At 27.7% G+C, this 23,485-nt stretch overlaps 1 protein-coding gene across 5 annotated transcripts; it reads left to right on the top strand.

Moving 5' to 3' along the window:
* On the top strand, positions 1 to 23,485 carry LOC107454657 (disks large-associated protein 5). 5 transcript variants are annotated; one of them, XM_016071923.5, is made up of 6 exons: positions 1 to 189; positions 1,730 to 1,858; positions 7,525 to 7,685; positions 12,940 to 13,038; positions 19,740 to 20,049; positions 22,778 to 23,485. In XM_016071923.5, exons 2-6 carry the CDS (start codon positions 1,741 to 1,743, stop codon positions 22,906 to 22,908), a joined length of 819 nt encoding a protein of 272 aa, XP_015927409.1. In that variant the 5' UTR covers positions 1 to 189; positions 1,730 to 1,740; the 3' UTR covers positions 22,909 to 23,485. The 5 variants fall into 5 exon arrangements, with proteins under 5 accessions (XP_015927409.1, XP_015927408.1, XP_015927411.1 ...); XM_016071922.5 differs by having other exon boundaries at positions 117 to 251; XM_016071925.5 differs by having other exon boundaries at positions 179 to 777.

Below are 23,485 nucleotides of genomic sequence, written 5' to 3'. Positions count from 1 at the left end.
CACTGAAAGACCTTGATGATCTCGCAGGCCTTATTTCTCGGTGGCTATGGTACGAGTTCGATTTTCTGAAAAATTGCTAAAGTCATCAACTAACGAAGTGCAGAAATAGGTAGCAAAGCGAAAATAGGCAGCCGAATACGCTTCTTTTCTATCATTTGATTTGTTTTTAAATTTAAAAGAGCGCCAAAGGTACCTAAAGTTTCTACTGTGTACTTGTTAAATATTAATTTGGAACCATAGTTTTTAATAATGTGAACAAATTATTTTTCTTGCCTTTAAAAAATATGCCAATTGTCATTTCTCTTATTTTTAAATAAAATTAAAGCCTGTTTGTTGACTATTATACATTTTTGTAGACTGTTATTATTTTTGTAAATTGTTATTATTTGTCTGTTAGATTTCTTTTCATATGCAATGATTTTGCTGTTTGAGTTCATAATATCCGTTTTTCAAAATAGTTTTTTTTATATTAATGTTAAATTCTTTTCAGTTAATGCATACTTTCTAACTTGACCGTTATGTTTTCACCTTTTACCTCCACCTATTTGTATTATACGTACAAATCATACTCAATCTATTCGGCTTCTCTCAATTTTCTACAAGAAATATCTAGTACCTCTTTTCTTGGTTTATCTATTGTATCCTCATTTTAATTTAACTGGGCAATTGTAAATTTCTGAAGTTCTGGTTTTTATTGAAATTGCAATTGTTTTTAAATGATGCTTCTTAAACAATAGCAAAACTGCACATTTGGTTATAATTTCACTACATGAACTGGTACTTGCTACTATGTTTATTTTCTCCATTTTTAAATGTTATAGTCTTTAATGTACAAAAAGTAATTTATGAAACTGTAACATTTGGGTTTTTCTTATAAATTTTGATTTTTCTGTTATCTTGACTAATTATTACTTAAATTTCTCTTGCAAGCCTTGCAGTTGTCCTATTTTAAAGAAGAAAAAAAACAAGTCTTTTGTCCAATATTTTTTTCTTAATATTTAGTTTCAATTTTGTCATTTTTGGGAATTCTTTGAATGTTTCTTTTCAGCCAAAGAATGCTTAAATAATTGACAGACCATATTTTACTTTCAACCATTGTATTTATTGTTGTTTAAAATAATATTATATTAAGAGAAATATTTGTGACTTAAAAGTAATGTTTTCAAACTTGGAATTTTTGTACCAATAACTTTGTGTTCTAAAGTTAATAGTTTGAATTGGTTGAAATTTTGAATTAGCTACTTTGTTTCTAGGTTAAAATGAGCCTGTTTTTACTTACAAGTTTTACTTACCTTTTCAAAATAAGATGTGACCCAAAATGAATTCAAGTGTGATTTTTTTTTTTGTGTGTGTGGTTTTTGTTCAAATTTTAAGATATTTTATTTACTTCTTCTTTTCAGTGGAAGCATGTTTTTTAAGTGATATATGCTGAAAAAAAACTTTATTTTCTTTCATACTTGGATAATGTTCAAAATATAATAAAATGAAATTATTTTTACACGTTCATAAGTTATATAATGGCATAAAATTGTCTACTCATATTTGTTTAACTTTGATAACTTGATTTGCAATCAGTCACTTGAAAGGTTGTCCTATTAATTTATTATTTTTTTAAAATCTAAAACTTAACTGCAAGTAAACAAATGTATATGTCTTAATAATCTTACTTAATTTTCTATTTTATAAAAATTGTATTTTATTATATAATTTACACTAAATCTGTTTATAGAAAACATAATAATGGGAGAACTGTCTATTTCTTATTTCCGAGACTTACTTTCAAAAAATGTGGATTGCCTACAAAATTTTTGTAAGGAGTGGGAAGAAATATATATAGATTCATCAGTACCAGATGAAGGTTTGATTTTAAGATCATTTTAAAATATTGTTTATTTTCTATCTCAAAAAGTATTTTTTGAAATAAAATTGCAGAACAGTATTTTTCAGGCATAATCAGCTTTTTATTTGCAGGGATGAGATTTTTCCGCTTTTTTCACTTTTATCTCTTAAATTTCAGCTTTTTTCATCAAAAATTCAGATTTTCTAAAAATTTCATTTTTTTTTAAATAAGTATTCCGCTTTTTCAGGAAGTTCACCGATTTTCAAAGAGAAGCAGAAAATTCAAACTACATAGCTACCAATCCTTTCTCATTTTTACCTATTTTCTCCCCTTTTACAAGCAGCAGATAAGATTTTCCAAATTTTTACCCGCCCTCCAGATAGATCCGATTTTTATAGTTCAAACGACGCTGCTTCTGACAAGCCTTTTAGAGGTCCCAAGCCTGGAATCTGCTAATATCCCGATTCTTATTCACACGATTTTAATATCAAACATAGCTTTTCATATTTGCGTGTTGCGATTCACATTCACGCGATTTTAATATCAAACATAGCTTTTCATATTTGCGTGTTGCGATTCTTATTCAGGCGATTTGAATATTGTACGTTGCGATTCTTATTTACGAGATTTAAAAATCCGATATTGTGATTCGTATTTACGTCTTTTTAACAACCTATGTAGCGATTCATATTCACTTAAGTTTAAAATTCAATGTGTTGATTTGCTCATGCGGTTTATAATATCAAACATTGATTTTCGTATTTATACGCAATTTTAAAATAAGGCATTGGGATTCGCATTCTAAATGTTATGCATCATAATTCTTATTTATGCAATCTAAAAATTACGCATCATGATTCGTATTTACGCTATCTAAAAATTATGAATCGTGATTTGTATTTACGCGGTTTGTATTTTCTCATTTTCAAAATCGTATATCTAGTTTCATATTCATGTGATTTCAAAATCCATAATTGTTATTCATATTCACGCAATTTTAAGATCAACTATCGCGATTCTTTTAAGAAGTAAATTTTTTTTAATTAGTTACTATAAAGGTTACTGTTTTTCTAACAACGATTATTAGTATATGTAAGTGTTACAACATCAGAGAAACTGGAAGGGAATATATTCAAAACTTACATTCTGTGCTTGCAAAGAAGAAAAAATAGGATTTGTCACAAGATGTTTGAAGATGGACTAACAACTAAATATACCAAACATAAACGATATAGCAAACAAAAGCAATCACTTAAATAGGGATTTAATGAAGAAAAAAAATTTTGGGAGAAAAAGAGTTAATTAACTCATCATCAAAATTTTATTTATAATTGCTGTTATTTATGGTATAAAATGCAAAATTCTTATCAAATAAAAAACAATTATCTAAACAGTTGCTGATTGTCATGTAATTTTTCAAACTAAAGTAGCAATTTTTGCATGTTAAGGAGTTACTATATATTTCTACTTCACTGTTATTGATATGTTTCAGAGGGCTGTAGTTAGATTAGACTATATGAACATAATGATTCAGTCCATTGTTAAAAGTTTTTTTTTTCCAATATAATTTAAAAAGTATTACTGATATATTTGCTATAAATCACATAACAGTATTTATTAAAAGGAATGAAATATTAATTTATATTCTCATTAGTTTTAATTTGCTTAACCTGGTAGTTTTTCAAGTAGTAATTGTCTCTTATGTGAACTGAGGAAAAATATAATTTCCAGCTTTATTTTTTCAATTGGTAATTTTTTTTCTCACTAAGTGTTAAGAATCAATGTAATCGTTTTTATAATAATAGATTAGTACACAATTGTATGTCAACACATTATTTATTACCTTAAACTGTCTGGAATTTATTATTAAAGGGTTGTGCTTGCGTAAAATTTACTATCGTGGAAATTCAGCTTTTTTGCGTTTTAGCTAATCTCATCCCTGCATTTGGTCTGATTGTTCTTTTTAATATTTTATTTACAAAAGGATTACTTGGTATTAACTTTGAATATGTCATATTAAATAAGAATTTTTTTATAAGTTGTTTAATCATTTATTTATTTTCTAATTTTATGTCTCTGCATTTATGTACCCATTTTAATTAAAATTGAACTTGGTTTCATAGTTGTCTAATCTTTGGTTTTAAGTTTTTTCTTTAATAGAATAAAAATCTTTTTAGACTTTTAGTTATAATTATCAAATATTGAAATTTATAGAGAGAAATAAAACTTGAAAAACTCCATTACAATTTTTTTTTTAATGTTTAATGCAATGAATTTTTATTGTATAAAAAAATGTTTACTCTGAAATTATAAAATTTGAATGATTTCACAAACTTGAAAATTGTAATTCTCCTTTTAAAAAAAGAAAATTTACATATACTATATGATCTACGAACAAAAGCTTGCTATTGGCAAAAAAGTTAATTGTAAATAAATAAAATGTGCTTGGCCGTATAGAATATTATTTTGCTTGTAACTGATAAAACTTGGAAATTTTTCCAGTTCATTATGTGAAAATTATGGCTTTAATTTTTTTTTTTTTAAATTTAATTTTAAGCTTTTTTTAAAATTAGAAAAAATTAAATAGTTGAAATAAGTATGTGTCGATTACTATTTTAAATACTTAATTATATAATTTTTAAATAGAAAGAAATGAAGGATTAGAAATATTTTCAGTTTTAGGATAAATTTTCATTTTATTTTAATAAAATTTAATTCTTGCTTGTTTTCGTACTTCAAAGTATTTTTATATATTACTAATATTATTTAACATTTTTTGACTAATACATAAGTTGATGCTCAATAAAATATCAAGAACAATAATAAAAAGTGTTGTAACAGGTGGGCTGAAAAGTTCGTAGGGTATAGAAAAAAAAATTTTATGATAAAATTTCATTTTATTATTCAATAGTTTCCTTCAAGGGCGATACAACGCTTATAGCGGTCATATAATTTTTCGATACCATTTTTCTAGTACGATTTGTCTTTAGCCTCAAAATAGGGCTTAGTTTTCGTGACTACTTCTTTATGGGCGCTAAATTTCGTTCCAGCGAGCATTCTCTTGAGGTCTGAGAACAGGAAAAAGTCGCTGGGGACCAAATCTGGAAAATACCGTGGATGCAGAAGCAATTCAAAGACCAATTTATAGAGTTTTGCCATCGTTTTCATTGACTTGTGACATGGTGCATTGTCTTGATGAAACAGCACTTTCAGACTACAAATGGGGCCGTTTTTCTGTGATTTCCTAGTTCAAACGCTCCCTTAACACTATGTAATAGTCGATGTTGATGGTTGTTCCTTTTTCAAGATAGTCAATGAATATTAAACCATGAGCATTCCAAAATACTGATGCCGAAACTTTGACTGCTGACTTTTGCATCTTTCCAAGCTTTGGAGTTGGTTCCTCTCGTGCAGTTAACTCGCTGACTGTCGATTGAACTCCAGTGTGAAATTATGGAGCCATGTTTCACCCATTGTCATATTACATCATATGTCATTGTCATCATATGTCATATTACATCATTGTCATATTATGTCATATTACATTAACACATAAATTCAGATTTATTACGATTAAACAGCTTCAAACACAGCTCAGAATCATCAATTCGTTGTTGTTTTTGGTCAATTGTGAGCTCGCGCGGCACCGACTTTGCCTAGAGCTTTCTCATACCCAAATATTCATTCACGATATGTCTAACACTTTCCTTTGATATCTTTAGAGTCTCAGATATTTTGATCAACTTCACTTTACGGTAATCTAAAATTATTTTGTTGACTTTTTGATATTTTCTTTGCTAACAGCCTCTTTGGGGCATCCACGTTGCGCATCTTCGTCGGTGTTCATTTCGCCTCGTTTAAACTTAGCAAATCACTTCTCAATGGTTGATTTTTCTGGTACAGAGTTTGAATAATGTTTCTCAAGCCAAGCCTTTGCTTCAAGAGTATTTTTTTTTTTTGATAAAAAGCAATGCTTTATAAACACGCGAAATTCCTTTTTATCCATTGTTTTTAAACCAACAAAAGTTGCTTCACTAAAAATACTATATCTCACAAACTGTTAGTCCGACAGCTGTCAAATTTATACACGTGTCTTTCGAAGGTTAGAACTAACTAAAAATCATATGTTTTTAATAATAGTAGCCCCATCTATGTGTCAGCCTACGAACTTTTCAGCCCAACTGTTATATCAAATATTAGTAATTTAAAAGGTGTATTTTTGCAATTATACACAATTTGAATTTTTTATCTATACAATTTTTAAAAAATGATATATTAGATTAGTGAAATTTTTTTCTTCCTTTTACATGTTAAAAATATGTTTAACCAACGGTACCAAATAAATTATATTGATTTAAAAATTGTATCCTTATCTGTCTAAAAATGTTAGGGAGGTAACATAGCTTTTGACCATTAGAAAAATGTAAAGTATTTGCTATGTGCTTGGTCGTACTGGAAAAAACTTTTTCACAAACATGGTATATACATATTATGATATTGATCTTTATAGTAATATAAATATCAAATTCTTAAATTATTTAATGTTTAACGTGTAAAAAATTGTGCTTATGCTGAATATATATTAACAGCTAAGGATGAAACATGCACAATTATTGGACTGACTCACCTACTAATGCTTTTAAAAAATGATATATTCGTTGGGTGAAATTTTTTTTCCTTCTGATTTTTTTTTCTATAAAAATATATTTAACCAAAGGTACCATGTAAATTATATTGATTTTATAATCTTTATCTATTCATAAACGTTAGGTGAGGTAACATAACTTTGGACTAGGGATGCACAGCCTTTTTGAGCTTAGGGCCACTTGCACATCAGGTAGATTAACAAAAGGCTGCACACATATTTAGTCATGATGGTGGCAAATATGATAATTTTTTTATAAACATTAGTGTTCTAAGCGCAAAATTTTTTAATCAATAAACTTAATAACATATTTGTTGCAGAAAATTAAATACTTTTAATTAGTAGAATTTATTTAAAAATAAAAAACTGATACTTCTTTTTAAAAAAAACTTTAAGCGTAGTCATAACTGCCTTTAAAAAAAACATTTAGATTTATGTTGAAATCGGTACAAATATGCTGGAAAGTGGTAAGTTAGATGCACGATTTAAAACTCACTAATCATAATATGATAATAAATGTGTCGGAATATTGAAAACTACATGAAATTAGGTAATTATAAATGCCAAAAGCGATCGAAACATCACTTGGATTTATGACAAAATCGGCAAAAATTTAACAATTGCATATTCAATATCGTTTTACCAATAAATATTGAGTCTTAAAACCATGTGGAATTTCGTACCAATAACCAATGAAAAAGCTATCGAGAAAAATTTTAGATTTACAATAGAATTAGTATGAGTTTTAGCTCATTAAAAAGTGATGACTTAAAAGTGCGATTAAACGTTTTATTTTCTTTTCATTTTTCTATTTTAAAAAAATTTATTTGCGTTCAGAAGCTCCATTGAGTCGCAGGTTGCTTCCCTAATTAGAAAAATATAAAGTATTACTATTTGTATGATCTTACTGGAAAAAACTTTTTTGCAAACATTGTATACATACTATAATATTGATCTTTATTATAATTATTAAATTCGTAAATAATTGAATACTTAATGCAAAAACAAAATTGTGTTTATACTGAATATATATTTACAGCTAAGGATGAAATACGCACAACTATTGGACTTACTAATCTACTAATACGTCAGAAACTAAAGCAATTCCAAGGTTTGATTGATGATTCAGAATTTAAACGAGGAGAAAAAGAAATAACTTGTTTAGATCTTCAAGGATTTTGGGATATGGTCTACAATGAGGTGAATATTGTTCTTTTCTTGATAACAACTTTAAATAAATTTATTTTTCACTTTTTATCCACTTTAATTAAAATATATTACATTTGTTTTTATTAATTCTGTATGTGTGTCAATGTTTTTCAACAGATTCATAGATGTTTATTCATATATGTTTTTTTCTTGATTCTTAAATACAGTGAAACTTCTCCTAAAGGCCACCTCTACTTAAGGGCCAGTATTTTGAGGAACGAAAATTTTCCCCATAGGCATAATGTTAATTTTCCTCCCATTAGAAGGCCACATTTTCCTGACTAACTCCAATAAAGGCCATTTTTTTTTAAAAAAAATTCTCAAAAAAGCCATTTTTTTACATTTTTCTTCTCATAAAGGCCATAAATCTAAACAGGTGTGTCCAATTCTTTAACTAAAAAATAAGAGTTCAGGAATTCCAAACACCTGCACTTTCAAGAAAGAAGGGGGGGGGATTTAACACAATGAAGACTCAGAAGCTTTTCCATAAGTGAGAAAACAAGTGTTCATCACACTCTGTTTGACCTTTCAACTTCCCTTTTATGCTGAAAAATTTTGAGCATTGGGGGAGGAACTTGACCTTTTGTTGTGGGTGCACAAAGGATAACAGGTTTAAGCCTTTGTACTCTTTTGATAGTAAGAAACTAGAGTCCTCATTTACTATAAGAGTGAAGGCATATTGAAGCACAGTTTTTTACACTAGAAATTTTATGCTCAGACACAAGTAAAATTAAAAATCATGGCACCTAAACCAAGCAAAAGATTACATTTGGATTTGAGTGACAAAATCAAAGTCATGATCAAGGAACATCTGCAAGAAAATTGGCTTCACAGTTTAATTGCAGCAAGAATCAAATAAACAATGTTGTTAAAAACAAAGAGAGCTTACTGAAAGAATATGAAGATTTTAAAAATCGTGGGATAAAGAGAAATGAAAAGTTCTGTGAAATAAATGAAGCTGTAATTCAGTGGTTCAGATGTGCTAGGACTAAAAATGTCCCATTAAGTGGTACTTTAGTGACAGAAAAAGCCATTCAGATTGCAGAATCACTTGGTGTAGAAGACTTTTGTGCAAGCAACGGATGGTTAAATAAGTTTTGTAATAGAAACAATATTGTTTTCAAAACTTTATGCGGTGAATCAGCTAATGTTGATAAAGATTTGTGTCAAGACAGGAAATCAAGGCTTCCAATCATTCTGGCAGGCTATGAAGATTGTGATGTTTATAACTTAGATGAGACAGGACTTTTTTTCCGTGCCTTACCTACCAAAAGTTTAGTTGAGAAGGCAGAAGAGGCCAAAGGAGGAAAACAAACTAAACAGAGGCTCACTGTGTGTTTTTGTGCTAATGCTGCTGGTGAAAAGTTCTTTTTTTGGATAATATACCATGTCACTCGTGTTACGAAAACTTGAAAAGTGTAAAGCTTCAATTCTTGCCTCCAAATACTACGTCTGAAATTCAATCTCTAGACCAAGGAGTTGTACGCTGCTTTAAATTAGAATACCGACGTTTTGTTTTGCAAAGACTCCTTTCTCTTATATATTGCGATAAAAATTCATCACAAATCATTCAATCTATCACAGTAATAGATGCCATTCGATGGATTAGACACGCCTGGGAAAATGTAAAAGGACAGACAATTGTAAATTGCTTTAAAAAATGCGAGCTAAGCAATACAGCTTTAGAGGCCACTATCGATGCAGCTGATTTAGAAAATGAAGTGGTTGAGCTTTCAAAAGCTGCTGCAATTCAATATGACCCAAATTCAGATAAATATGAAAATGGGCTAGAAAGTTACGATGATTTATCGGAAGATTGGGAGAAAAGATTTTTAGATGATTTAGATACATGTAAAACATTAATATTTATTGTTTTAAGTTTTAAAAAAATACAATACATATTTTTTTTAAACTTATTTGTTCAATTTTTTCAGGAGTTCAGTCTGATTTAGATAATGAGAATGAGTCCCCCGTGCCATATTTATCAAACCAAGAAACGCTATTAGAAGTAAATAAACTGATATCCCAATCCAAGGCATTAATAAATTATGCGAATTTAACTAATTTGTTTTATAGAGTTAAGGAATCATTAGAAACTAAAATTGTTTGCGAAAAAATTGTAAAAAGTAAACAAGCTTCAATTGAAATTTTTTTTAAACATGTATAAAAACTTAAAATGTTAATAAACAGTTTTTTTCTACATAAATTTTGATTTCCTCATTTTATTTTTTGGTCACCCCCATTTAAGGGCCACCCCCATAAGGGCCAATTTTCAATGGAACGACAGGTGGCCCTTACCGAGAGGTTTCACTGTAGTACAAGATTACTCAAATTATTTTTCAGTTTTTAATGCCCAATAACACATACAACAGGGCTTCCATTGGCTACTAAATCTACTATTTTGAAGTTTCAGCAATCAGTTGTGAAAAAAATGGCCAATTTTTGCCAATTGGCTACTAAAAAAATAAATTAGTGATTTTTATTTCCATTGGTACAGTATAGATAAAAATTAGTTTCTTTTTGCTGTATCCATATACATTATCACAAACAAATTTTTTGGCCTATGCTATTACATTGAAATGTCTTATCTTGTAAAGTGAACTACAGCCATGTACTATTACAGAACAATCTTTGGTCCTTTAGGATTTTGTTTTAAACTGTCGCACATTATTATAAAATGTGTAGAATTTAATATAATATAATAAGAAAGTATAGTTGAACTTGCCTAATGTTTCTATTAAGGGAGCAAAATTTTAAGAATTGTTTTTAGAAATAGTAAATTATGTATTTAGTGATAATGGTATTTAAAAATTGACTATTTTAATGATTACTTATGAAATTTTATTCACCTAATAAAATATATTAAATGTATTTTTGTTTTAACGTATTTTTATTCTTGTAATTTCATTTTTCATAATTACAACTAACCGTTAACTCACATAACTGTCATATTTAACTTAGAAAACATTGTAGATCTAATCTATGTCACAATCAAGTTTACAATATTGTTATTTCTCAACTTTTATTCATTCCTAATAATATTTATTAAAAATAGAAATGATTATTTAAATAACATAATCTATTCAGGTAGAGCTCATACACGCTGTGTAATTAAGAATATTCTGTAATAATTCTCTGTAATTAAGAATATTCTATTATAAATATTTCCAAATACTCTGTTACTAATATTTTCCATACCTCCTACTTTCCCTTTCATGCATAACTTAATAAAAATGAAACTATACTATTTGCAAATTTCCATGGATCCTGAATTTGTAATTTATTTTACTCTTGAAATTTTCTCTGATTAATTATCCTTTCTCCTTACTAACAGACTTCAATGAAATCGTTGCTTTATCCCTTTCCATCTAGAATGTGATGTTCAACAATCATAATGAACTTAGATTGTTATAACACTGGGGAATGCTCTATTTCCAGATCATAGTCAATATAGTCATAGTCATGATTTTTAGTTTGATAAGTGGTGAAAATTGTCATTAACTTCTATAGCGATTTACTATTATTTTTTTAGTTGAAGTCTGTACAGTAAATTTCTAGTTAGTCTTCAGAGTTAGTCAAGTAAATATCTCGTTAGTTTTCTTTAGAAAATGCATTTAAAGAATTATATTGCACAAAATGAAATTTTCAAAACTGTAAATTACTCTTTTTTTTTAAATTAAAAAAAAAGCTGTTTGTTTCTTTTTTAAAAAAATAGTCTAGTATGTATTTAAAATGTTCTGATTACAAGCCATTTGAATAAAATGTCCCAATATGTGTCATATAAAAAATGTCCTAACTTTATTGTGAAATATTGTCTTGATTTTTATGTTGAACCACTACAAAGCCTACACATTGCAGTTTATAATTCTTTAAAAAAAAATTCTAATTCAATATTTGATTATTATTTTTACATTAGAAAATTTAACAGAGTTTATAACATATTAATTAGGTGTCTGTGTATTTTTTAAGCACTTAGTTAAGTTTTATTTTATTTAATTATAATTATTACACTCTGAAAACAGTTAATATTTGCAAATTTTTCTTTATGCATATTCCCTCATTTATTTTTTTAGTATTTCTGAAAACATCGACATAATATGATTATGTATGTTCAACAGATTGAGTTTATGGCTTTTGTATTTATAAATTATTATTCTATAAAGTGTAAATGTCTTAAAAAAATATATTATTTGGATTATTTTTATATCATTTTGGATTATTTTTATAAGAATATGTTACAGGAGAGAAACTTATTAATGCAGGTGGCAACTTTTTTGGAGACTATTTTTCATATCTCTAACAACTAAAGCTTCTATTTATGGAGTATTATCCAAGTGGCAACCCTAATAAATTTAATTGGATTTTTTTTCCGCATATTTTAGCTGCATGCAGTAATGCTAATTTCATAACTTCTTGATATTAATGCATTTCATATTTATTCAATGTAGCATTTAACTTTAATAATATTTCTTTGAGCTTCAATTATAACAAGAAGAAAAAAACATTATTTTTTTCTTTCATAACTTTAAAAATTGGAAAAAAATTTGGTATTACCACATATTCTACTTTCAGTGTTTAAAAAGTACTGACAAAACTAAAAGGAATAAAATTTTTAGCATGTTAGTAAGTACTAAATTATTTTATTGATACTTAGGAAATAAATGTAAATGCAAAGTATCAAGTTTTGAAACTGTCATTCAAAAAGGAAAACTGATACTGAAAATTAAATTCAAACTTTGCAACTTATCTATAGTTACTTCTTTTACTTTTTTTTTTTTTTTCTATTTTTTTCTTTAAATTTCTATGTAAACTCTACCTCTACTTCTATTTCGATTTGTACTCGTGTATGTAGAAGCATTTATATCAAAACCCCTAAATTTATTATTCTTTTGAGGTTCTACTGCTTTGAACCGAGTCTCTATGAATGTTGAATAGCAAAAAAATAATTTCAAAGCTTTTTTTAAAAAAATCATCATTTATATTCATTTATTTACTTTTTCCCCTGTTAAATGTTTTTTTCCCCCATAAAATTTTGACTTATTTTAAGTTGACAAAGTTTTCCTCATCTTTGCATTTCAAATTAACCCCACAAAAATTTTGAAACTCTGAATAAATAATAAAATTTTAAATTCAAAATTTCAAAGTATTCCTGTTCAAATCAAAAACAATCCACTGTATTAGAAACTGAACATAATATTTTTTAATGTTTTACTGTTGTTTAAATAGTTTTTCTTTTATGCTATAGGTAGAGAAAGTTACAAGGAGTTTTCAGAATCTTGTAAAAAGTAAAGAAAATAATTGGAATTTTATTCAAGACCAAGATCATAAAGTTGAAAATAAGAAGGTATAGTCAAATTCAATTGATATATATATAACTTCAAATAGCTAATGTTATGTTTTGTTTTTCTTTAATCAATTTTCTTCAATTAAAATAGCAATATTATATTCTCAAAAATAAGTTATGATAATTAATCCATGAAGCTTCCTTAGATTTCTGCTATGCAGTTGTTTGATAGAATGCCTTTTTTCTAGTTACAATTGACTGTATTTTATGAATTGTCTTCCCTAAATTTTAATGCAAACTGTATTCTTCATGCTAAAGTTAATACTGATTACTTACATATTAGGGGGAAATAATTTGTTTTTGAATTTCATAAAAAAAAACTATGAAGTTATCCCTGTAATCACAAAGTTGCTTTTTCTAAGAGATCACTGAAAACCAGCTTTCAATGGTTACATTTTCAAACACTGAAATTTTGTTCTTTTTTAGGCTTTAAGTTTGAATACAATACTTCGTTATTTTTAATATCCCCCTTCTTAAAAATCCTTATTAATCTTTTCAGATGTAATACTAGTAATTTTAATATAAAAATTATGAATGAGAACAAAATTTTACCTGTAATAAAGATTTGTATAATTTTTTTTTCAAGGGGACATTAAGTGGAATAAATTTTATTAAAATACAGTTAAATATGAACAGTTGCATGTTTGTTGTTGCAGTAATTAACTACATTTCTATTGTAGTGACAAAACTTAGCCCTAAAAACCACAAACTATTTCATTCTGTTTGCTATGACAGGTATTTATATTTCTAAATCTAGTGATGTGAGGCAAGAATATTCTCATGAAACTGAAATTTAGAGAATAATTGAGAACATTCTTTATTCTTATTAATTAAATACAAAAAAAAAATCAAACCTATATCTGAAATGCAATTCAATTATTATATTTAAACAGATCACAAGTTAAAATTTAGGTATACTTACTATATTGGTAGTTTTAATTATTGGTATGGATTATTAGTAGTTTTTAATTTCAAGAATTTCCTATAAACTACAATTATAATTTTTTTTTTAAACTAAATTTCTTTTTCTCCCCAAAGCATAAACATTTTAAATTCCTTAAAAGTTTCTAAGATAATCTTAGAAAAAAGTACGAAACAATGGGAAAGAAATATAAACTTTGTTGATCAAAAGCTGATAAAATCCTTTATACGAACATGGTTTTAAAGATTTTCAAATAAGTTTTATATAACTGAAAATTAAATATCTATCCTCTAAAGTTAAAATTTCATTTTCTCTAGTACACTATTTGTAGTCTGAATTAAATCTGTGATTAATATCTAAATCTGATAGCGTAATTCTTAAAAATAAATACAAATTCTTAATTAAGAATAATATTTTAAAAGCATCATTTATGATTAAATTGTGCTTTAGAATTAATTTTTTAAATTAAAATAGTCATTCTGAATTATTTTTAGAAAAAATTTTTATGTTTTAAAAATAATGTTCAAAGAATGCTTGTTTATTTTTTATTGAACAAATGATATATCAAATTTATTATTAAGCTTTTTCCCTATGTATATCTATATATTTTTTATCTTTGGGATGTTCGAAAAACGTTTCTCTTTTAATATAAATTTCTAGAATTTTACATCTCGAACTGAATCACAAGATAGTTAAAATAAGTCTTCAATTAGAATTTACTTGAAAGAATAAGTTATTATTATTTATTTATTTATTTGGTTTTTTTTATTTTTTTGAAATATCAATACAGTCGAACTCGTTTATAACGAGCACAAAGGGCCTGTAACATGTACTCGTTAAATCCGTAATAAACGGGTCCTTAAGGCAGGCTTGCAACCAGAAGAGGGGTGGGGGTTTGGGAGGTCAAATTATTGAGTTTACATAAAATTTAATTAATACTTACTTACTTTAATTAATTTAATTAAGTACCCAACCAGCAAAAAATTTCTAGTTGCGCTACAGTCTTAAAGGAAAAAAGCAATAAAGGAAAAGATTCTTAGCAAAACATTTATTTTTTTCATTAATCTACATATTTAAAATAGTAGTTTGTTAGCTTACTTTGAAGTTTCAGTTCGCGGTTTTTTTTTTATTTCGCGCGCATTTCTTATTTTGAAAAAAAGATTGCAAGACAGAAAAATATTGCTCGCTAAAATCGGGTTTTGCTCGTTAAAAGCGACTTCTGTTCCATAGACTTAACATTGATCCAACCAAATATTCTCGTTTCCCTCGGTAAATCCGAGTTCTCGTTAAATCCGAGCTCGTTATAAATGAGTTCGACTGTATTTCACAAACATGTCACGTTTTCTAGAAATTTATTTATTTATTTATTTTTTTATATCTAAAGGCTTAACGATAATAGGTTTGCAAAAATTTTATATGTTGAAATAGGTACCCATTTAAAAATTATAATGAAGTTAAATATCTTATCAGTTCTACCTGATTTGTTTCAGAATTTTTAGAATTCTTAAATAAAAAAATTTTTGTTACAGTTTAATTAGTAATTTAGGGTGTTTAATTCAGAATCTGTGTTTAGAAGAATTGGTATTTAATTCAGAATTTTTATATCTAGAATTTTTCATCTCTAATTGAATCACAAGATATGTTAAAATTAGTACCTATATAAAAATTATAATAAAGCTAAGTATCTTATCAGTTCTACCCAATTTGTTGTTTTAGAATTCTTAAATAATGTTATAATGAAAGGAATCGGATTATTTAAAATTTCCTTTCATAAAATTTTAGAAAAGTGAGTTGGATCATATATTTTTATAAATTACTTTTGGAAGATAAAATTGAATCGGGTGTGATGAACGTAGTTGTTTTCAAAATTTGAATTAATGTCTTTGTACAGTCTATATAAAATAATTTTGATCCAAACAACGCTTCATTAACCTCAGAATTTTTTAAATGATGAACTGGTGAGTTGCACAGTAACTTATTTTTAAAAAAATTAAGTTCTAATTTTAAAAAAAAAATGTTTTTTTTTTGGTTTGAATTACATTTTATTAAATATGCAGGGATGAGATTTTTCCACTTTTAAACGGATTTCCGCCTTTTTCGCTTTTGTCTCTCAAATTTCAACCTTTTTTATCAAGAACTCCGATTCTCTAAAAGTTTAAGTTTTTTTTAAAATAATTATTTCGCCTTTTCTGAAAATTCAGTCTTTGAAATAAAATAATTATATTTATTTCCGATTTGATATATAGATATAATATATCGAAAGATATATAGAAAATTCAAATTACGTAGCTGCCAACCCTTCCACATATGTACTTATTATAGGGGCAATTCCACGGAAGTGTCAACTTTTAAGTGAAATTTTTTTCTTATGAATCGCATATTTTAATTTTAAAAATATGTTCAAAAATAGCCAAAGTCTGCATATTGTCGTTTCATTTTTGATAATTTTAAATATTTGAATCTGGCAGCATTCTAAAGTAATCACATGGCTGACAATAGAATTGTTCACATTTGTGCTCAAATTGTTTTCTTGGAAAATACTTATAAAATAAAAGAAATGTATCTTTCTTTTGCAATATTTTGATAAAAATATGCATATAGTACAAAATTTAAACATTTAAAACATTATCATTTTAAGTTTAATATATAAAATAAAAGTAACTTCTTTTACGTCATTCCGTCACATGTCTTAATAATGCATAAATTTCCTGAGAACGAAGATAAGATGTGACATTGGCAAGTTAGATATAAAACCTCTTCAGAGACAACCTAATTTTCAAACTGTTGAAATTTTTACTAATTCTTACATAAATATTAATTCTGTTTATCTGTCACATTCTGTTTATCATTTACATATTAATAAAACATTTTTTTAATGAAGACTTTCTTCTACTAAACTTTTTGTCATTCAGTCATGGTCATTCCGTCACAGCAAATAGATGTTAATAACTGCTAGCCAACCTGATTTTAATTTTCCAAATTCACATTTTACATTGCTTACACATTATACTAAAAGTATAAAATAGTTCAGAAAAATAATAGCTGCAAAATTCGCAGAAACTACCGGTTCTAAGCGGCATGCCAAAAGCTTGGTTGCCAAAATGTCATTCCGTCGCGCAAATAAAAAGTTCGTAAAATTAAAAGTAAAAAAGATAGAAAATCCTGTTTTTTTTTTTAGTTTATGAAGCGCATTATGCCAATAATAATGATATGCATGAGAAAAAAATGTTTATTTGAAATTAGATACATAGAAACTTCAATTAATTGTTGTTTTGCAAGTCAAAATGTCATTCCGTCACATATGGAATTGCCCATAGCTTTTACCTTTTACGAGCAGAAAATAAGATTTTCCTCATTTTTACCTGTCCGCTAGATAGCTCGTATTTTCATAATCCAGACGTCTCTGAATTTTAATATCAAGCATCGATTTTCGTATTTACCTGATTTAAAAGTTGAGATTCTTATTCACGCGATTTCAATATCGTCCATTGCAATTTTTATTCACGCGATTTCAGTATCGTCCATTGCAATTCTTACTTACAAGATTTGAAAATTCAATATAGCAATTTGTATTGAGGCGTTTTAAAATTCTATGTAACAATTCGTATTCATGCGAGTTTATCCAACGTCGTGATTCGTTTTTGCGGTTGTAATATATCCAACATCTATTTTCGTATTTACGCGTGATTTATAAATTAGGCTTTGGATTCGTATTCACGCGATTTTAAAATTGTGCATCGTGATTCGTATTTACACGATCTGAAAATTACGCATCGTGATTTGTATTTTCACATTTTTGAAATCCAATATCGAGTTTCATTCACGTGATTTATATTCACGCGATTTTAAAATCCAATATCGCAATTCTTGAATTAGTTACTATAGTCTTGAATTAGTTACTATAAATGTGGAAGTTTTTCTATTGACGCTTATTGCTATACGTAGGCATTACAACATCAACGAAACTGGATGAGAATATTGTTACTGGTATTTTTGCTATAAATCACGATTTACTCACGTGAAAATTCAGCTTTTTTGCCTTTTGGCCAATCTCATCCTTGAATATGATACTTTCTTAAAATAGTAATTGTTGTTACAGTTTAATTAGGAATTTAAGGTGTTAAATTCTTAACATGGAAAACGTGTTTTTAAAGTTTTATGGTTACAGCTCATAGTTGCCTTATTTTTTTTTACTCAATAGTGCTGTGGCATGTTATAAAATCCAAATCTAATAATTTTAACCCATATCAATTATCTTAGAGGTGATTTATATAAAATATGAGATTTCAGTACTTCTTGCATTCTTGTTTCAGTGTTTTTCTTGAAAGTAAAAAAATTAATTTAATAAAGTGGCATTTTCATAATTTAATATATATTTCCACTTTTGTAAGAATTAAAATTTGACGAAAATATAATTACTACCTTATAAAAATAAAATTATTGATAATACCATACACTAGGGTTGGCAAGTTTTTGACACATGACGGTTATTACCATGGTTTTTACCGTCATGTCAAAAACCCATAGTTTTGGTAAAACTGTATTTTTATTTGAGTTTAACTGCTTATAATTTAAAATTAATTAATTTTTGGGCAATAAAATTTGAAAAAAAAGTTGTTAAAAGATATTTAAGAACAGATTCTTGCATTTTCTCAACATGTTTATATCAAAACATACTATTTGAAGTAAAATATTAGGATACTAAACAAAATTTTCAACATTTCCAAGCAGCACTTAGTTTGACATATTACATTACTGAAGAATGTCATGATTGATTACTTTCATTCATAAAATCTTGCTTTGAGAAACACATGTACACATAAAAAGAAAACTTTTCTTATCATTTTTGTTTTCAATATTTTACACAGAAATGAGACATGAAAAAACCTGGGAAATCCTTTTAGAGTTTCCTTGCAACATTGCAATAACCTGTTTTGTTTTGCTTCCATTGACAGAATCTTCTTGAATTTTGGACTCATCCATACTAAACTCAGAAATCGACTGGGCAATGAAAAATGCGCAAAATTAGTCACTTGCTATCATATGCTTCGGTACCGTGACCCCGACTACTGAACATGTAATTTTGTTTTTAATTAAGTTTTGCTTAATATGCTTTTTCAACTGAATAAAAGCTTTTAACTTGACAAAATAGCAGTAATTCTTGACTTAGAGTTTGTTAGTACTTACAAGTTTTGAAAGTTTATTTTAGCTTATTTCTAATATTTAAGAAATGCCAAATTTTAAATTATTCTTTTTAGTTCTTGAATTTATTAATAGTTCCAAGCTTTTTTGTTTGTTTGTTTATTTCTAACAATTAAGAAGTGCAAAATTTTGAATCATTTGCAAAGCAAGCTATAATGATAAAAGTAAGTATCACTATTTTCAATAAGTATATTACAATATTACTGTATGAATGTATATCCTTCTATAAGAATACATGTATATAGTTGCAAAATCAATAGCAATCATTAACAACATTCATTTATAAAGGCAATTATGTGAAAATAATATATTGTCCGCTATATGCCATAAATTTAAGAAAACAGTAGGTTTTTGAGAGTTTTTACCGGTAAAAACACGATTCTTACCACTGACATGTCAAAAACCAGTTTTTGACGGCAAAAACCCAACCCTGCCATACACCTATGCTCACTGATAGGCAGCAATAAAAGAACCTCTTTTTTAAATCAAGCATTGCATTGAAATCCCTTTTTCTTTTATTGTTTGCAATTTGCTTATTTTTTTTCTAATATATTCAATTTAATATTTTATTTTCTAGAAAACTTTGCCGGCAATTTCAAAAACTATAATATCAACCAAGAATCATGCTTCTGCTGCACGCCAAAGACTGGCAGAGGCGAAACAGAGAATGAAGGAACAAATGGCCTCGAAAAAAAATAAGAATTTGGATGATTTGAATACAGAGGCTGAAAGTAAACAGCCAATGTCCAATGTCACTAATATTCAAAATTCTCTGCATGCTAAAGAACAAGAACAAGCAAAATCAAGTCCCACAAAGAAAGTTAGGTCTCATAATAAAGTTACTGAAATAGAAGGAAAAGAAAATCCCTCATCTATTCTTTTGCCAGGTTAGTAATTGTTTATCAGGTTAACCAGAACTTGTTCTTAATCATCACTCGTTAGACCAGATAGTAGAGTAAAAGTTGGATAAATTTTGCAGGAATTAGGCCTCAAAGTCCAATAACTTAACTTTCTAGTACTCATGCCTTAGAGCAAATTTGCAAAAAGTTTTTTCTCCCACTAGGATGTTCACCCTCTTCTTGCTTTGTTAACCCCATACTTGCTATACAAAAAAAATTAACCATGAATGTTAACATTAAAATTGTTTATTGTATTATTGCAGATAAATTTTCTGATTCTATTTTAATTTAAAACTATTAACTAAATTTAAAACTATTCTTTTTTCTCAGTTACTATTTCTTATTGTTACTTATGCCATTTTATTTTATAACCGTCATTGAACAGCCGATCCAATTTTATGGGTTTTACGACTACTAGTGTTCAACTTCGTAGCCTTGTAATTTTGAACTCAATCCAGAAGACAAGGGAACTCCTGGATCGAGTATTGGGAGAAATTTGCCTTCATGGAAGACTTTTTGATGGAGCTAACCCTCATTTGCGTTACATGGAGAGGAAGACCACGAGAACATCCCACGGCAAGGGGATTATAACCCATGATCCGTCTACCACTGAGAATATTTCACGTCAGCACTGCAGTGCAAGCCAGATGCAGAATTCGTATTGACTGGGATCAATACCAACAAACCTGCTCAAGTGAATTTTTAAGGCAGAAAGTGCGTTTCATGTTTTTTCATTAGTGCCATCTATGGCCAAGAATATGACTTCAGCCACACACACATCACAATCCATTTAAATCCCCAAATTATAATTTTGACCTGAACCAGATAACGGTCAATCTTCAATTCAGCCATTGGGTCATCCTGAGGAATGTCGCCAATAACCAATTGTGCAAGTGTAAATGTTGGATACAGTTGCAAAGAAAGAAAAGAAGTTATTTCACAACCCAACATTATTTCGGATTATGATAAGCATATGGGAGGTGTAGACCTACATTACAATGCCATAGCTAATTACCGCATCAAGATTCAAGGTAGGAAATGGTGCTGGCCATTATTTACAAACATCATTAATAGCGTTAAAAGAAATTCATGGAAGCTAAATAGAATTTCATTTAGCTCAAAATTCGCACTTATAGGTTTTAGATCTTATATTGCCCTATTAAAATCTGAATCCAAGAACAATCCATCTGGTGAAAGTACATTACAAGTTACCCATACTAACAAAGGTCGCCCATCATCAGCAGTTCTACCAAAATAAGTACAGCTGATAGAATCGGGCATACAATTAGTGAGCATTTTTTTAAAAAAAAGCCCACAGACGATGTAAAGTGTGCAAAAACCACATGGTTTATTTATGCATCAAAGTCCATTTGTATACAAAATGTTTTCATTAAAAATATAGGCGTTGAACTAAACGAATTGTTCATTGATCTGGCCAATGGTGCGTATATGCACCATTTCATTTCTTAAATAAAATATTACTTTTCATGCACAAAATTTATTTTTTGTTTTAATGAATGTAATTTAAACATATTTCAATGAAAATAATACCACATTTGATAAAATATCTATTCTTGGCCTGAAACAGGTTAAATAGTGGTATTCGCTTATTACTATTTGTTTTTTTATCCTCCAAACTTGTATTGTACTTGTAGCAGTCAATTTAATTATTAAAAATTATTAATTAATAATGTTTGCGTTCAATGAGTGTTATGGTCTAAGACAGTGTTTCCCAAAGTGTGGTACGCGTACCCCCAGGGGTACGGGAAAAGTTTAGCGGGGGTACGCTTTCTTATACGAGTCAACAAACAAAAATTTCACAAAATTTTATTTAAAAACAAAGCTAGCCATAAAATTTATGATTACCTATTTTTATATTGGCTATTTTTTGCAAAGTTAACAGTTAATATTAGTGGTGTCAACAACCAGTCGTGATTTCTAAATTTTGTGCAATTTTTTTTTGTAGTAAAAAGCACATTCATTTTTTGATTAGGGGTACACAGCGTTGTGAAAATTTTAGAAAGGGTACACAAAAGTAATAAGTTTGGGAAACGCTGGTCTAAGATAATAAAAGATTTAATCTTTTTTTATTTTTTATTCTTAAATATGCAGATGTTGAATAATTTTTAGTAAGTTAAAGGATTAATTCTTATCAAGTTTAATAAAAAATATTTTAAGTTTGATGGCCACAAAATAATGCAAGTTTTTCAGAACTTGGAATATTAAAATATCAAGGAACTATCATATATTTTTTTATAGAGGAAGGTCATTCTGAAAAAAAAAGTTTATTGAATTTTTTAAATAAAATAAAATAAAGTTGAGAAAAAAAATATTTCATTAAGCAAACTGTAACTTTAAGATAGGTGTTTAATTTAGTAAATTATAACGTCTTAGTTGATTTTTCTTCTTGCTCTATTTCTCTTTTTACCGCGTTTATATCAACTTGCCTTTGTGTGTCTGTTCGGGTGGAATTTTGTAATCGATTTTAAACTAACTTCCCGACTAGCTACAGACTTCAAATTTGGCACAACTTTCCTTCTCTGCAAATTTTCAGATTTCTCCTATTTTAATATGTACTTGATTATTTAAAGTAAGTTTTTTTTAAAAAAATTAGTTTAAAACTTAACTCATTTTGTAACAACCTTTTTTTAAATGTAATGTGTTCAATACCATTTTAGTGTAACTAAAACAATATTAATAAAGCCTTTTGTTTTAGAAGGGGAAGCTTCATCTACACCCTCTAGTCGTAAAAGAAGAGAAGCAAATAAGGATTCTATACCGCTTCAGTGTCTTACAAGATCAGCCAAGAAAGCAATGATGGCCCAACAGAATGCATTGCAGGAATGATATCTCTATTTTTTCTGTTATTACTTCAGTGTCTTACAAGGTCAGAGAAGAAAGCAATGGTAGCCAAAATGCATTTAAGAACTTATATTTCTCCTTTTTTTTATATTTAAATTCAGTGTCTTACAAGATCAGCTAAGAAAGCACTGATGGCCAAACAAAATGATTTAAAAAATGTTTCTCTTTTTTTGCCACTTCAGATCAAGATCAGCTAAGAAAGCAATGATTGCCAAACAAAAATCATTGTGTGACTGATATTTCTTCCTTTAGTGTGAAATTATATACGATGTGAATTATTATACCTTTTCTATGTTTTAGAAGCCCAATGAAGGCCCCAAAAAATATATATATAAAATTTTAAATTATGTATCAGAAATTTTGTGGAAAGAATATTCTATTTTTTAGAGTTTTTTAAAATCGGCATCTAAGCCAAACATGCTCGTTACATATTTTATATTACAAAAAACTTATACTGTAATACTACTTAAAAAATATCTATATTTTTTTTTTATTCTTGTCCTGATGAACTATTTTTTAATTGTCTTTTTATATTTTATTGAATAAAAAAATTTAAAAATAA

Source organism: Parasteatoda tepidariorum, chromosome 3 (assembly GCF_982258835.1).
Source record: "Parasteatoda tepidariorum strain Cologne lab strain chromosome 3, Ptep-v5.0, whole genome shotgun sequence".
Classification (NCBI taxonomy): Eukaryota; Metazoa; Arthropoda; class Arachnida; order Araneae; family Theridiidae; genus Parasteatoda; species Parasteatoda tepidariorum.
The sequence above is the reverse complement of the archived record's forward strand: the minus strand, read 5'-3'. Positions and strand labels throughout refer to the sequence as shown.

Excerpts from the sequence above, each read along its gene's own strand:
- LOC107454657 (XM_016071923.5), top strand. The coding sequence starts at position 1,741 with ATGGGAGAACTGTCTATTTCTTATTTCCGAGACTTACTTTCAAAAAAT. Across the intron at positions 13,039-19,739 it reads ATAAAGTTGAAAATAAGAAG|AAAACTTTGCCGGCAATTTC; the intron begins GTATAGTCAAAT and ends TTTATTTTCTAG. Across the intron at positions 20,050-22,777 it reads CTCATCTATTCTTTTGCCAG|AAGGGGAAGCTTCATCTACA; the intron begins GTTAGTAATTGT and ends CTTTTGTTTTAG.